Source organism: Sarcophilus harrisii, chromosome 4, assembly GCF_902635505.1.
Source record: "Sarcophilus harrisii chromosome 4, mSarHar1.11, whole genome shotgun sequence".
NCBI lineage: Eukaryota > Metazoa > Chordata > Mammalia > Dasyuromorphia > Dasyuridae > Sarcophilus > Sarcophilus harrisii.
In genome coordinates, this window is record NC_045429.1 from 114713757 (window position 1) to 114726347 (window position 12591).

Genomic DNA, 12591 nt, shown 5'->3' on the forward strand with positions numbered 1-12591 from the left:
AGCTGATCATGGTAAGAAGGCCAAGTTAAAAGAGGGAAAGCTTCTTGGGGACAAATGAGAAAATCATTGATTTATTGGTTTTGTTCTTCCTGACCACTATTGCAGAAATGAATTGCTGAGATGGCCACCAAAAATGCTGAGTGAAAAGTGACCAGTTCACTCTGCACATAGATGCAGCCTATCATGGGTATAGATGGAATGGGCAAGAGAAAAAAATGGCAAAACTTAGAACTTTCAGTCAAGATCAGTTATCAACAAAGCAATTTGTTAATTCTCTATGGCAAAGCTTCTTAAACTATGGGTCACAACCTCATATAGGGTCATGTAACTGAATATGATTTTTGGAAATTATGATTTATTATCAGTAAATGTTTGATTTGTATATTTATTTTATATACCTAGATATGTTAGGTAATGTAAAAATTTCTCTGGCAAAAAGATGTCATGAGTGGAAAAAGTTTAAAAAGCACTCTGCTATATGCCATCTGCTAAACCCTTTCATGCCATTCCTTTTTTTTTTCACAACCGCTTTTTCCCTTTGCAGGTTCTCAGTTTATATAATACCATAAACCCAGAAGCATCGGCATCTCCTTGCTGTGTATCACAGGATTTGGAACCTCTCACCATCCTCTACTATGTTGGCAAAACACCCAAGATTGAACAGCTTTCCAATATGATTGTCAAATCTTGCAAATGCAGCTAAAAATCATGGAAGCAGATGATGATGATGATCACAATGATGATGATGATGATGATTGCAATGATAACGACATGCAAACCAAGAAAAACAAAAGAGAGAGCCTCAGTTCATCAGTGTTAAAAAAAAAAAAGAGAGAGAAAAGAAAAGAAAAAGCGGTACTAGTATGAATACTTTGGAAGTTTGATTCTTTGTTTTTTTTAAAACTGGCATTCGAAGCAAAAAAAAAAAAAAAAAAAAAAAGTTGAAGGCCTTATCCTACATTTCATCTTCTTTGATAGTGAGATAGACAAGAAGCAAAACCTTTTTTTTTTTTTTTAAGAAAAAATAAACACTGGAAAAATTTGTTTAGTGTTAATTATGTGAAAGGAAAAAAACAGGAAAATCCCATTAAGTGGAGTTGTTGTATGTACCTGTCCTGTCCCATGCCTCACTTGATTTCTCTGTATTGCTATGCAATAGGCCCTTTTCCCATTTCTTTTAGCTGTAGAGTTAACAGTGCATTATTTATTTGTGTGTAACTATACAATGAACATTTCATGGCCCTCAGAAAGCAAAAACTGGTGGATGAAGAGGAGACCTGATCAATGGCCAGAAACCTGAGGATGGAAGGCTTAGGGAACTTGAACTCTTGACAAGCCAGAGGGGAAAAAATTAAAAAGGCCCATAGTGGAGTGAAGACTGAAGTCAGTGGCTACATGACTAAAAAAGTCTGACTTGAGACAAAAAAAGAAAAGAAACAAAACCCAAACACGTATTTCATATGCCAGATGCCTAAGGAAGCTTCTTGTAAGGTTTAAGATATTGAAAAAAGCTTATTAATAAAGGAAATCTTTAGCCTGAAAGATAAGTCTATAAGATTTTTTTTTTACTATAAGTGGTTCAAATGTCAGTTTAGTAAAACCCAATGAAATGTGGAAATGTTTTGACATATACTGGTCTAGTTGTCAGATCTTACTTAATGTGTTGCTGTATAGCTATGCTATGGGATTTTTTCCTTCTTTTTGATCTATAACCATACCTATAGTATTACAATAGGTGGGTAGTAAAGCCAGCTTAATTGGAAACATATCTGTAGATCTCTATTGTAAACTATTAAAAAACCATTAAGTACTTTACGTGTATTGTGTAAATTTTCACCATATTTTTGTATTTTGTAATACTGTCAACTATGATAAGTTTGAATTTAAATTTGGGGCTCTTTTTTTGGATCACCCAGAATAATGTGTTTCCCTCTAGCTGGCCAGTATGAGTAGAGTCCCTATATTTTTACTTGCACTACAAATACATGTTTATATGATATTTGCTATACATGTGCTTTGTATATTGTTCAGCATTATGACATAAGCTACCTGACTCCACTTGTCAAGAATTAGATTCAAGTTCATTGGTTTTTCCTTTTTTTAATTTTTTTAATTTTAATTTTTTTTATCCATGGATATTGAGACAACATGACCTAGTGGATAGACTTCTGCCCCTGGAATCAGGGTTCAAATTCAGCCTTTATAAATTTTAGCAAGATGGCACTAGGTGAGTCCTTGAGCCACCAGGTGCCTGAGGCAACTTTCTTGAACTCATGGATAGGTTATTGTCTGCACTGGTGAAGAGAGTTTCCTATAAGAGCAGTTCCCCATGTTGACTAAAATCACAGAACTTTGTGTCTCCATGGTTACAGCTGCAAATTACTAAGTAGTTCAGAATCTTAAAAGCTTACCCCACAGTCTTTTAGGAGATTTAGGAGATTTACAAAGAGCTTTAAACAAATAGATATGGTTAGGGCGAAATGTTTTCCTTAAAGGACTTAAGGATCTAATTGAAATTGATGGCTGAATAAAAGGGTATCTCTAACTTGATTACATCAATATTTTCACATATTCCACTTATTGTATTGTTTGCATAATGGGTAGACAGCTCCTAGGAAATATCATGGACTTTAATTGGATTTTGAGTTTTCAGGGGAAAATAAATTTGAAATATACTTTTCCTTTCTTTTTAATTTTTTTAAAAGAAAAATAAAAACTAGATCAGCATAGAAATAACTAGTTTGGTTTATTTTTTATCAAAGTGAATGGTTGTTCCAGATGTTCTTTGTATATTCCAAGAGAAGGTAAATTCTTCTTTATCTACAAATGAAGCCCGCTGGAACGAGAGTCATCTCTTCCCTAGGTTTGGATTGTGTTGGCTCACATTAACATAGGTGGCTAGGCCCCTTAGACAAAACACCTGTATCTGCATCTCTAAATGTCCCAAGCATTGTTCCATGGCAGTGGATTGATAAAGAAACACTGAAATAAAACCTTGGAGACATTATGAAAGTGGCAAATATCAAAAGGAAAGTCTTTTAATTTTGTTTCCTCTTATCAATTTTCTTATCTTTACGTTTAAAATGAAGACATTGCTTGAAAAGTTTGAAATATAGTAATGCATAGAAATAGGATGCCATGATGATAAACCTGTGCTTGATGTGTGCTTAATGCAGCCCAATGCCAGATTTGAGTAATTTTTTTTTCATTTTCCTTTTAATTCTTTGTAATGAGCTTTTATTTCTGTAGGTATTTTCTCTCCAAATAGATGAAGTTTTGTTTTGTTTTGTTTTCTTTCTTCATGGATGCACTGATAATATTTTAAATGCTCTATTTTAATTCTCCAGAATCTTTTCATTTGGGGCTTCTGTTAGGCATTTATTCCCTTTAGCAAATATGAATATAGAATGGTGGGAGGGGAACAGGGAAAATGTTAACATCATGGGTGGGTTAGGGCAGCATTTTCTGTGTGTTAAGCAGCAATACAATTGTATGGCTGGCATGTTTTTTTTTTTTTTTTAAATGAAACATAAGAACAGCTGTTTTGTATTTTGGTGACTGATTACTCTGTATATTATCACATTGTATGACTGTTTTGTGGTGCTCTAGTGGTAAATAAATTATTTCAATTGTACATGTATGTGGCTTTCCTATGACAGCATAGAAAACACCTTCTGTATCATGAATCCTATTCTCAGATGGGAGGGGTTATAAGACATTTACAACTTTTTTTTTTTTAATTTGTGTGAAATTGTTTGAATTTGTTGTATAACTCAGCTAAGAAATGATGTTCCAGGCTTAGCCAGGTACACTTACAGTCTTTGGGGTCAGAAGATCTTAGATCAGATCACAGTTTTGCAATTCACTATTTTTATGGCTTTTGGGTAAGCCCCCTCATCTCTGGGCTTCAGTTTCCTCATGTCAATATTGAAAAGTCAATATTACATGATCTCTAAGGTTTCTTCTAGTTCTCAATATTATGAACTTGCTAATAATAATTATAGGTAGGATTTATATAGTGCTTTAAAGTTTGCAGTGCTGTATATTCTCATACTTTAGGAATATATTACTTCTGACAAGAAACATTCTTTTCCCTTATTCACAAAATCCAAACAATTTTTACTGGTAGAAAGAAAAAAACAATGACTTATTCAGAGGGACAGTCTGTATAACTATTTTAAGACTGTAGAAGACATTATTCATTTGCTCCTGAAATATGTGGGATTCCCCTTTTCCCCCTAAAATTGTTTTTGGCCACAATGCTTAGTGGTTGAGAGTAGACACAGCTTTTCTATATAGTGGTAAACCACATTCCATTCTTCATGTCATGTTTATTTCTTCCAAAGATTCCCAATGTCGTATTTGTAATTCCAGCAGAATGAACACTAGACACATCAAAAATTGTGATCAATTTCATTCTCTTGTGGGTCCTCACCTTATCTTAAAAAAACAAAAAAAACAAACAAAAACATAAAGGTTATATATGTATGTGGGTGAACATTTATAGAGAATAATTACATATATATCCATATATGTATATGAGCATATAGGTTAAATGAAAATTAACACAGTATGTTCAAATTAATAATGCTTCTACATAAAAATAAAAGATGTGCAAGTGCAGTATATATATATATATATATATATATATATATATATAATACATATATATATATATAAAATTTAGGCTAGATGGAGATTTTAACTTGAGATTGTGTTCATATTAATACTGCTCTACACAAAAAAAATTTAAGAAAATATAATCTTTGTACAAATTATAAGAATGAGATTCCTTAGACCATAATGACAATATTAAGAATGATATTTTAGGGGCAGCTAGGTGGTCCAGTGGATAGAGCATTAGCCCTGAAGTCAGGAAAACTTGAATTCAAATATGGTCTCAGACACTTAATATGTCCTAGCTGTGTGACCCTGGGCAACTCACTTAACCCCAATTGCCTCAGCAATATATATATATATATATATATATATATATATATATATATATATATATAATGCATATTAGATTAGATAGAAACAGGCTGCATTTCCAAGTTCATCTAGTTTGAGGAGGGATCCTGAAAGTTGATGGTCAGCTCTGACCTAAAGCTACATATGGAATACCTGTTAGTCTTTTTAAGAAAATATATAAGAACACCTAGAAGGGACTTCAGAGGCCATCTAGTCAAGCCCAGCCATTTTGCAAAGGAAAAAACTGAAGCCCAGAATTATACTAACGCAAGTTCAGACAGGGAGTCAGAAATAGAGGTCACATCTGAACCCAGGTTCTTAGATTGCAGATCCTTTTTTCTGTTATGATTCATGCAGATTCTCTCCAGAATGGTATTGAGCCCTTCCAAATATTCCAAAGCCATTATTTTATTCATCGGTAAGAATTGCTTGGGTTTTGTTAACAAGGAAAAAGAATATTCCATTTATTTGGTTAGAACTGGTTTAAATCTTCTGTATGGCTGCAAAGGGATATTCTAAAGCATACCTGACCATGTCTGGCCTGAACCCAAAAAATTCTAGTAGTTCTCTATCACTTCTAGGATAAAATGCAACACCTTTGTTTAATTTAACTTTTAAGTTCTTCATCATCTCATCCCATTCTTTCCTTTCTGTGTTAGTATACATTGTTTATTTTCTATTGTACACATTAGGCCCTGCCAAGCCATTCTACTTGTATTACTCATATATAACTTTCCCGTACCTTTGTATAGTGTTTCATTAAGCCCCCTTTCTTCAGCCTCTTTTTAAAAGACCCAACTAAAATCCCACCTTCTATAGTCCTTTCCAACCCCTCTTAATTCTGGGGTGTTCCCTCTTTTATTTAATTCATATTTAATTTTTTGTACATATTTTGTTTGTATTATCTCCCTAATTAGATTGTAAGCTCCTTGAGAGCAAGGCCCATTTTTTTATTCTTTTTTGTATCTTAGCAGAGTGTCTGGTATATGGTAGGCGTTTAATGAATGTTTATTGCCTGATGGTCCCCCAACCATAGAATGCACTCCCTCCTCTGTAAATCTTAGAATCTCTAGCTTCTTTTACAGATCAACTCAAGGGCTGCTTCCCACATGAGGCCTTTCTAATGCCTTTAGCTGCTAATGCCCACCACTAATCTCTCATTACTTTGTACTTATTCTCCATATGTTTTGTATTTACTTATATATGAATTTGTTGCTTCCTTCAATATAATATACACTTGTTGAGGGCAGAAGATTATTTGTCTTTGTGTCTTCAGTATGTAGCATAGTGTCTAATATATAGCAAGCATCTAAAAATAATTGTTCATCAACTGTTAGAAGTAATGGTTTGTCTGGGTTCAGAATCTGTGCTGTGCATATTTCAAATAATGAAAAAAAAGAATTTCATCACAAAGAAAATAGCTGTAATAAAATTGATGCAAACTAATAATATGGGGGGGCCAATCATATTTTTCAATCTATGACATTATAGCACAATTTATAGAAGAATGGTATTGGAGTTGGGGGTCTCTGGGTTCAAGACTTGAATTTTGATACATTATCTGTGTGACCATGGATAGGTAGTTTTACCTCTCAATGTTTCCAGAAACTTTTAAGACTATAAAATGTACCCTACTTTCAAATATGCATTGAGGGGAGAGAGTTACTGCATTGAAAGTACTCTATACTAATGAAATCACAAGTTCAAGTCTTCCCCCCCCAAAAAAAAAAAGTTAAATTCTTTGAATTTTCAGAGATACCAACAAATGATCAAAATGGTGCACCTGGCTTCAGTTCCAAATCTGCTTCCTAAATCACATGGACCATCTTGGATCTTCTACTTTCAAAAAAAAAAAAAAAAAAAAAAAAAAATTGAGGGATATTTGTTGTGAACTTACTTCCCTTTCTCTACTCCTTTTTGTCATTGACTCCAATCCCAAGGCAAGAGAGTATTTCTCTTTTGATCAAGACTGATGCTTCAACTTATGCCTTTGTGGCCTTGAGTGCTGGTAAATATTTAACAACCAAGCTGGGAAAAAAATGTTTGCAGAACATATTTTAAAGTTCAATCTGCATTATTAGTACTGTTAAATTCATGCAATATTAAAATAATAAATCAAGCTCTGATTGTAGCAGTGGCTAATTTCTGAAGCGTAAATGCTTACACTAAAAATTTTACAATTGTCTCTAGTTCAGTTGGCTGTAGCACCTTGCTTCTTTTATTCCAATTTGACTCCTTATTTCTTCTAGCAATTTGCTCTATTAATCACTCAATCTTTTTCTTTCTGTTTCTATTTCTTTTCCTCCCTTCCTCTCTTTCTTCTTCTCTCTTTCTCTTTGTCCTCATTTTCACTGTCTCTGTCTTTTTCTTGTTTTCTATCTCTGTTTCTATATTAGTTTTCTTTTTTCTTCTACTTCCTTCTATAAATATAACTTTTCCTAACTTGACCCTGTTATTCCCTGAAGCCATTTTCTTATATTTTGCCTTCCTTTCACTACTAAATTTCTCCAAAGAATTTTCTAAGCCCTTAACCTCTGATCCCTCACCACCTTTTCAAAGAATCACAGAATCTCCGAGAAGAAAGGGCCTTTGGAAGCAATCTAGTTCAATAGATTGGACCTGGACAAGGCCTCTCTAATATCTTTCATGACTGAGCATCCAGATTCTGCTTTTATTTTCCAATGGTGGGAATTTCACTAAAAAGGCAGTCTATCTCACTAGTGCACACCTCTGATAATTAAGAAGTTCTTCATGAATAGCAAAAGTTTTCTTTCCCATGATTTCCCATTGCTTTTTTGTTCTGTTCTCTGGGGCCAAGCAGAACGACTCTACTCCCTCTTGTATATGACAATCCCTCTGGGAAAAGATTGATTTGGTGACATTTCTGGTGTACCCTTACATCCCCCACCCATCATTCTAGAGGAAAAGGGGATAAAGTTGTCAGGTCAACTATTTGAAACATAACCACAAATCCAAAAGCAAAAGAAATATTCTTGGCCTTTAAAACAAGAGCCCCAAAACAACATACTACAACTGGTTCTTTTTATTAAGAGGGCCTTAGAACTTCAGTCTTTTACTCCTGGTTTATACATAAATTTAACAAGCTTGGTTATCAAATTCCCAGGCCAGCAGATTAAATATAGTATAGCATGAGGAGGCAGGTACACTGAGAACATTCAGAAATAACTATTCAGATGTCAGTTGTTAACAGAGAGAAATAAGCAAATATTATTTTCTGTTTCCTAGTTTGGTGCTTCTTTAGGAATATATTTGGTACTAACAGGGTATGGACAGAACCTAGCCTAAAAATAGAATCAACAAAGGATTCTTTGGTTTGATTTACTATCTGTTGAAGGATTAGCCATCTCCAAATTCTCTAGTGGAGTCATAAATCTGAAGTCTTGCCTCACCCCTGCCTACAGGCGTTCCTTGTTAATAGGAATAAGGCAATATGGTGGAAGGGAACTTGCTATAATATTAGAATAAAGACTGGGCTACTTCCAGTTATTAGAGGTAAGTTCTCCTTATAAGCAGGCCAATAACTCCACCTGTTGAAACTTCAGTCTATATAGTTAGCATGATCTCTTAATTGGGACTACCCTATTCCAAATCTAATGATCTTTTCTAAACCCTCATTGTCCTCAACCACTTTGAAGCTTTTTACACTGTTGATCATCCCCTCTTCCAGTATAGTTCTTTCTTAGTTTCTGTGACATTGCTCTCTCTTATTTTTTTTTTTTCTGGTTCCTCCTTCTCACTCTTCTTTGCTGCCTCATCATCCATCTCCTACTTCCTGAGTTTTAGTGTTCCCAAGGTTCTGTTCTGTTCTGTTCTCTCCTTATTTTTTCTAGGTGGCTGCAGCAGTCATTTATTTATTACACAAATGTCCATTACACATTTTAATATTCTAGGTATTACTCTGGGGGCTAGGATTTAAAGACACAAAGGAAACAGTTTCAATGACCATTTCTGTACATATCCATGTAGACATATAGAGAGATAGAGATAGAAAGAGGGAAGAAGAAACAGAGAGACAGAGAGAGGGAGAGAGAGAAAGAGACATAGATAGTACATGACCAATGAATGATCATGTACTGAGCATTGTGCTAAGTCTCGAGGATACTAATATAAAAAGCAAAGAATGGTTTCTATCATCCAAGAGCTTATATGTTACTGGGAAAGAGGTATTTTTGTTTAAAAAGTTATAGAAAAAATAAGTGAGTCTTTGGGGAATAGACTGACAGAGTTTACCCTTCCATTCCAGGAACAGTGACAGAGGTAGTTTGATCATGACTTCAGAACTATTTTATCTACCTACCTAGCTATCTGTCTTTTTCTAGGTTTCAATTCCTCTTCCTCTGTGATAAACTTGGAATTGCTGGTCTATTACTTCTAGAATAATAGACAAACTCCTAAATATGTAATTCCCTTCACAATCTAGCTCTAATCTATCTTTGCAGACTTATTTCATGTATTTTACAATCCAGTCAAACAGCTGTTTCTTGAACTTGAATTTCCTCCATGGATTTGCATAAACCATTCCCCATGCCAGGAATACTCACCTTATCTCTACTTCTCAGAATCCTTATCTCTCTTCTAGAATTCAACACAGGTATTCAACCAAAACATATATTTATTAAAACACTTGCTTAAGGGTCAGGCTCTAGGTCGGGGGCTTGGAGAGCTTACATTCTAAGGCTTCAGAGGAAGAGGAGAAGAGACAATCTGTACTTGTAGATATATCCAGTAAATATAAAGTTATACAGGAGACACTAACAATGGAGGAATCCAGACTCCCTAAAGAAAGTAATGGTGCTTAAAGTGAACTTTGAAGGAAATTCAGGGTTCTTTTTTATTTTCTCCCTCAAATCAAGGGGCAAAGATTTTATTACACTGCTTAGAGTAGGTTAAATCCATAAAGGTTTTAGCAAGGAGTTTTAAGCCACTGAGGGGAGAGGCAAATTCCCTAGCAAAATATTGCAAATGGGGGAGTACTGAGCTAACCCTAAAATGAGTTTAGAGTTCTTTAAATGTTAGCTGTTGTGATGCTTAGTAAGTAATCTAACCCCAAAAAAGGAGTTAGAAGGGGAGAGGGGAATTATGCCATTGATTGGCAGGCTAACCCTAAAAGGGATTTAGCACCCAAAAAAGAATGCTTTTTTAACAAGGAGAAAGAGACTAGGAAATAGGAGTACACCATGGCCAGGTAACCAATAACTGCACCAGAAAGCCAAGTTATGATATTTATCTTACTCTACCCCAGGTTATATTTCCCCTATAAAAAGTATATATACTGTATTGGAATTCCTTCACTAATTTCTTTTTTAGGGTTAACCTAATTTTGCTAGAATATTACCATAGGAATGATATATCAAGAGTATAGAACAATAGTCTAGAATAGATTGGTTTTAAATGCCAAACAGGAATTTACAATTGATCCTAAAGCTCCTTGAACTTCCTAAGCAAGGGTGTGACATGATCAGATTATATTCTAGTTATCACCTCCTTCATGGAACCTTTCCTAATGGTTTCTTCCTAAAGTAATCTATTTGTCTGTGTTCATATTTGAGACTGTTTTAATCTTTGTGTTTGCAGTGCTTAGAGAAAATACCTTGAACATCCTAATTCCTTAATTATTCTTTGCTGAATTCAGTTGAGTTCTAGGTTCCAAGACAGAGTATCTCCCTAAAGTTAGGAAAATCCATCTTCCTGAGTTCAAATCAGACAGCAGACACTTAATTAACTAACTGTGTGACCTTGGGAAAGTCGTATAGCTTTATTTGCCTCAGTTTTCTCATATGGAGCCAGAGAAGAAAATGGCAAAGCACTCCAAGAAAAACTCAAATGGGGTCATGAAGAGTCAGACACAAACAAATGAAAACAATTCAACTTTCCTTAAAATGAGATAGTTAAATTATGTTAACTTTAAGGTTCCTCTCCAGTTCTAAATCTTCAAATTCTAGGAACAGGGATTAGAGTCAGAGGAAAATATGTCTTTTTCCTCATTTTCATAGTAATATGTCTGGATACTTGTCAGGAGGGAGATGAGGTTTGCAGTCCTACAGCCAAAATCATTTTCAATTAGCCTTACTAGAAGATGGGAGAAAAACCTAGTTGTCTCTCAATTGTCTTAAGCGTTATTTTAAGGGTTCTTGGGTAGAACAGCCGATGAGACAGCCTATCTTCTCACAGCTAAAATCAAGGTTAAAAAGACAACTATCTTCAGTATTAAAATGATCAAAATTCACTCCAAGGCTTATCTGCTTGTTATCAGATCCCTTCCTGGAAGATGAGGCTAGAGGCTGAAGGTCAAACTCAGTCTAGAAAAACTCCAGAGTGCATCCTTAACATGATTAAAATCTAATTGATTTTAATTTTATTTAACAATTTTTTGCTTAACAATTTTATTTAACAAATATTTAACAAAATAAATAAAAATACAATGGTACTTGCATAATGCTATTCTGTGGTTTTCCAAGTCAATATGCAGTAATGTATTTCTATTTGAGTTTGATAACATTGGTGTAGATCATTGGGCCATTGAATCATAAGGTAAGCTCTTTATCCCTGCTCCAATAACAGTAGATGATACCCATTAGACCAGTTTTATTCCTCATCAATCCCTAACAACTTTTGAAAGCATGCATCATGTAGAACATGTGGCAAGACAGGGTAGGGAATACAGATGAAATTAAATCTGTGAGCCTGTATCCTAAAGGACATACAAGATAAACCCATCTGAGAAGCATTTAAACATTTCAGAGCTGAATATTGTAAAAACAATTTTTAAATGAATATAATATAATGTAAATATAAGGAGGTATGGAGTGAATAGGGAACTGACCACTTAGAGAGTAAAATGTGGATACCACAGTTGTTGAATGTTCCATTAGAAGAGTGATTAGACCTTTGGGCCCACAAGGCAAAACCAGAATCATTGAGACAAACAAGTTTAATCTTCATGTAAGGGAAAGATGTAGCTAAATGGCATAATGGATAGAGAACAGGCCTGCAGTCAGGAATACTCATTTTGCTGAATTCAGCTCTGATCTCAAATACTTACTAGCTATATGGCTCTGGGCAAGTCACTTAACTATGTATACCTCAGTTTCCCCATTTCTAAAATGAGCTGGAAGAGGAAATGACAAACTACTCCAAAATCTTTTCCAAAGAAATCCCAAATTGGGTCATGAAGGGATAGATAGTTTTCTCATCTACAAAATGAGCTAGAGAAGGAAATGACAAACATTTCAGTATCTTTGCAAAGTTTTAGCCACAACTGAAATAAGTGAACCACAAAACAACAAAGAGAAATCTTCCTCATAATTAGCACTATATCAAAGTGGAAAATAACTACTTTGGAAGATAGAGTTCCCCTTTTCTTCAGAGCTTCTAGCAAAGGCTAATTGATATGGTTTGATGTGTCTTGAAGGATTTTCTTGGTCAAGTGTGCATTAGACTGGGTAACTGCTGAGGCCCTTTATACTTCTGAACTTTTGCATTTCTGTTTCTGGGCTATTTGGGATAACTTCAAGTAAGTACAAGGTGAATTTTAAGCATGGGATTGAGGGAGAAAAAGGCCATGGATTGGCAGTGAGAATGAGGGAGAGCACTCTAATT

At 34.6% G+C, this 12591-nt stretch overlaps 1 protein-coding gene across 1 annotated transcript in view; it reads left to right on the forward strand.

Annotated features, from left to right (window-relative positions):
- Nucleotides 1-3634, forward strand: part of TGFB2 (transforming growth factor beta 2) — a 99432-nt gene extending 95798 nt beyond the window's left edge. The window contains exon 7 of the mRNA XM_003767713.3: nt 545-3634. Within this exon, the coding sequence (XP_003767761.1) occupies nt 545-703 (159 nt within the window). The 3' untranslated portion in view covers nt 704-3634. The remainder of the gene's footprint in view (nt 1-544) is intronic.
- Nucleotides 3635-12591: the final 8957 nt, after the last annotated feature.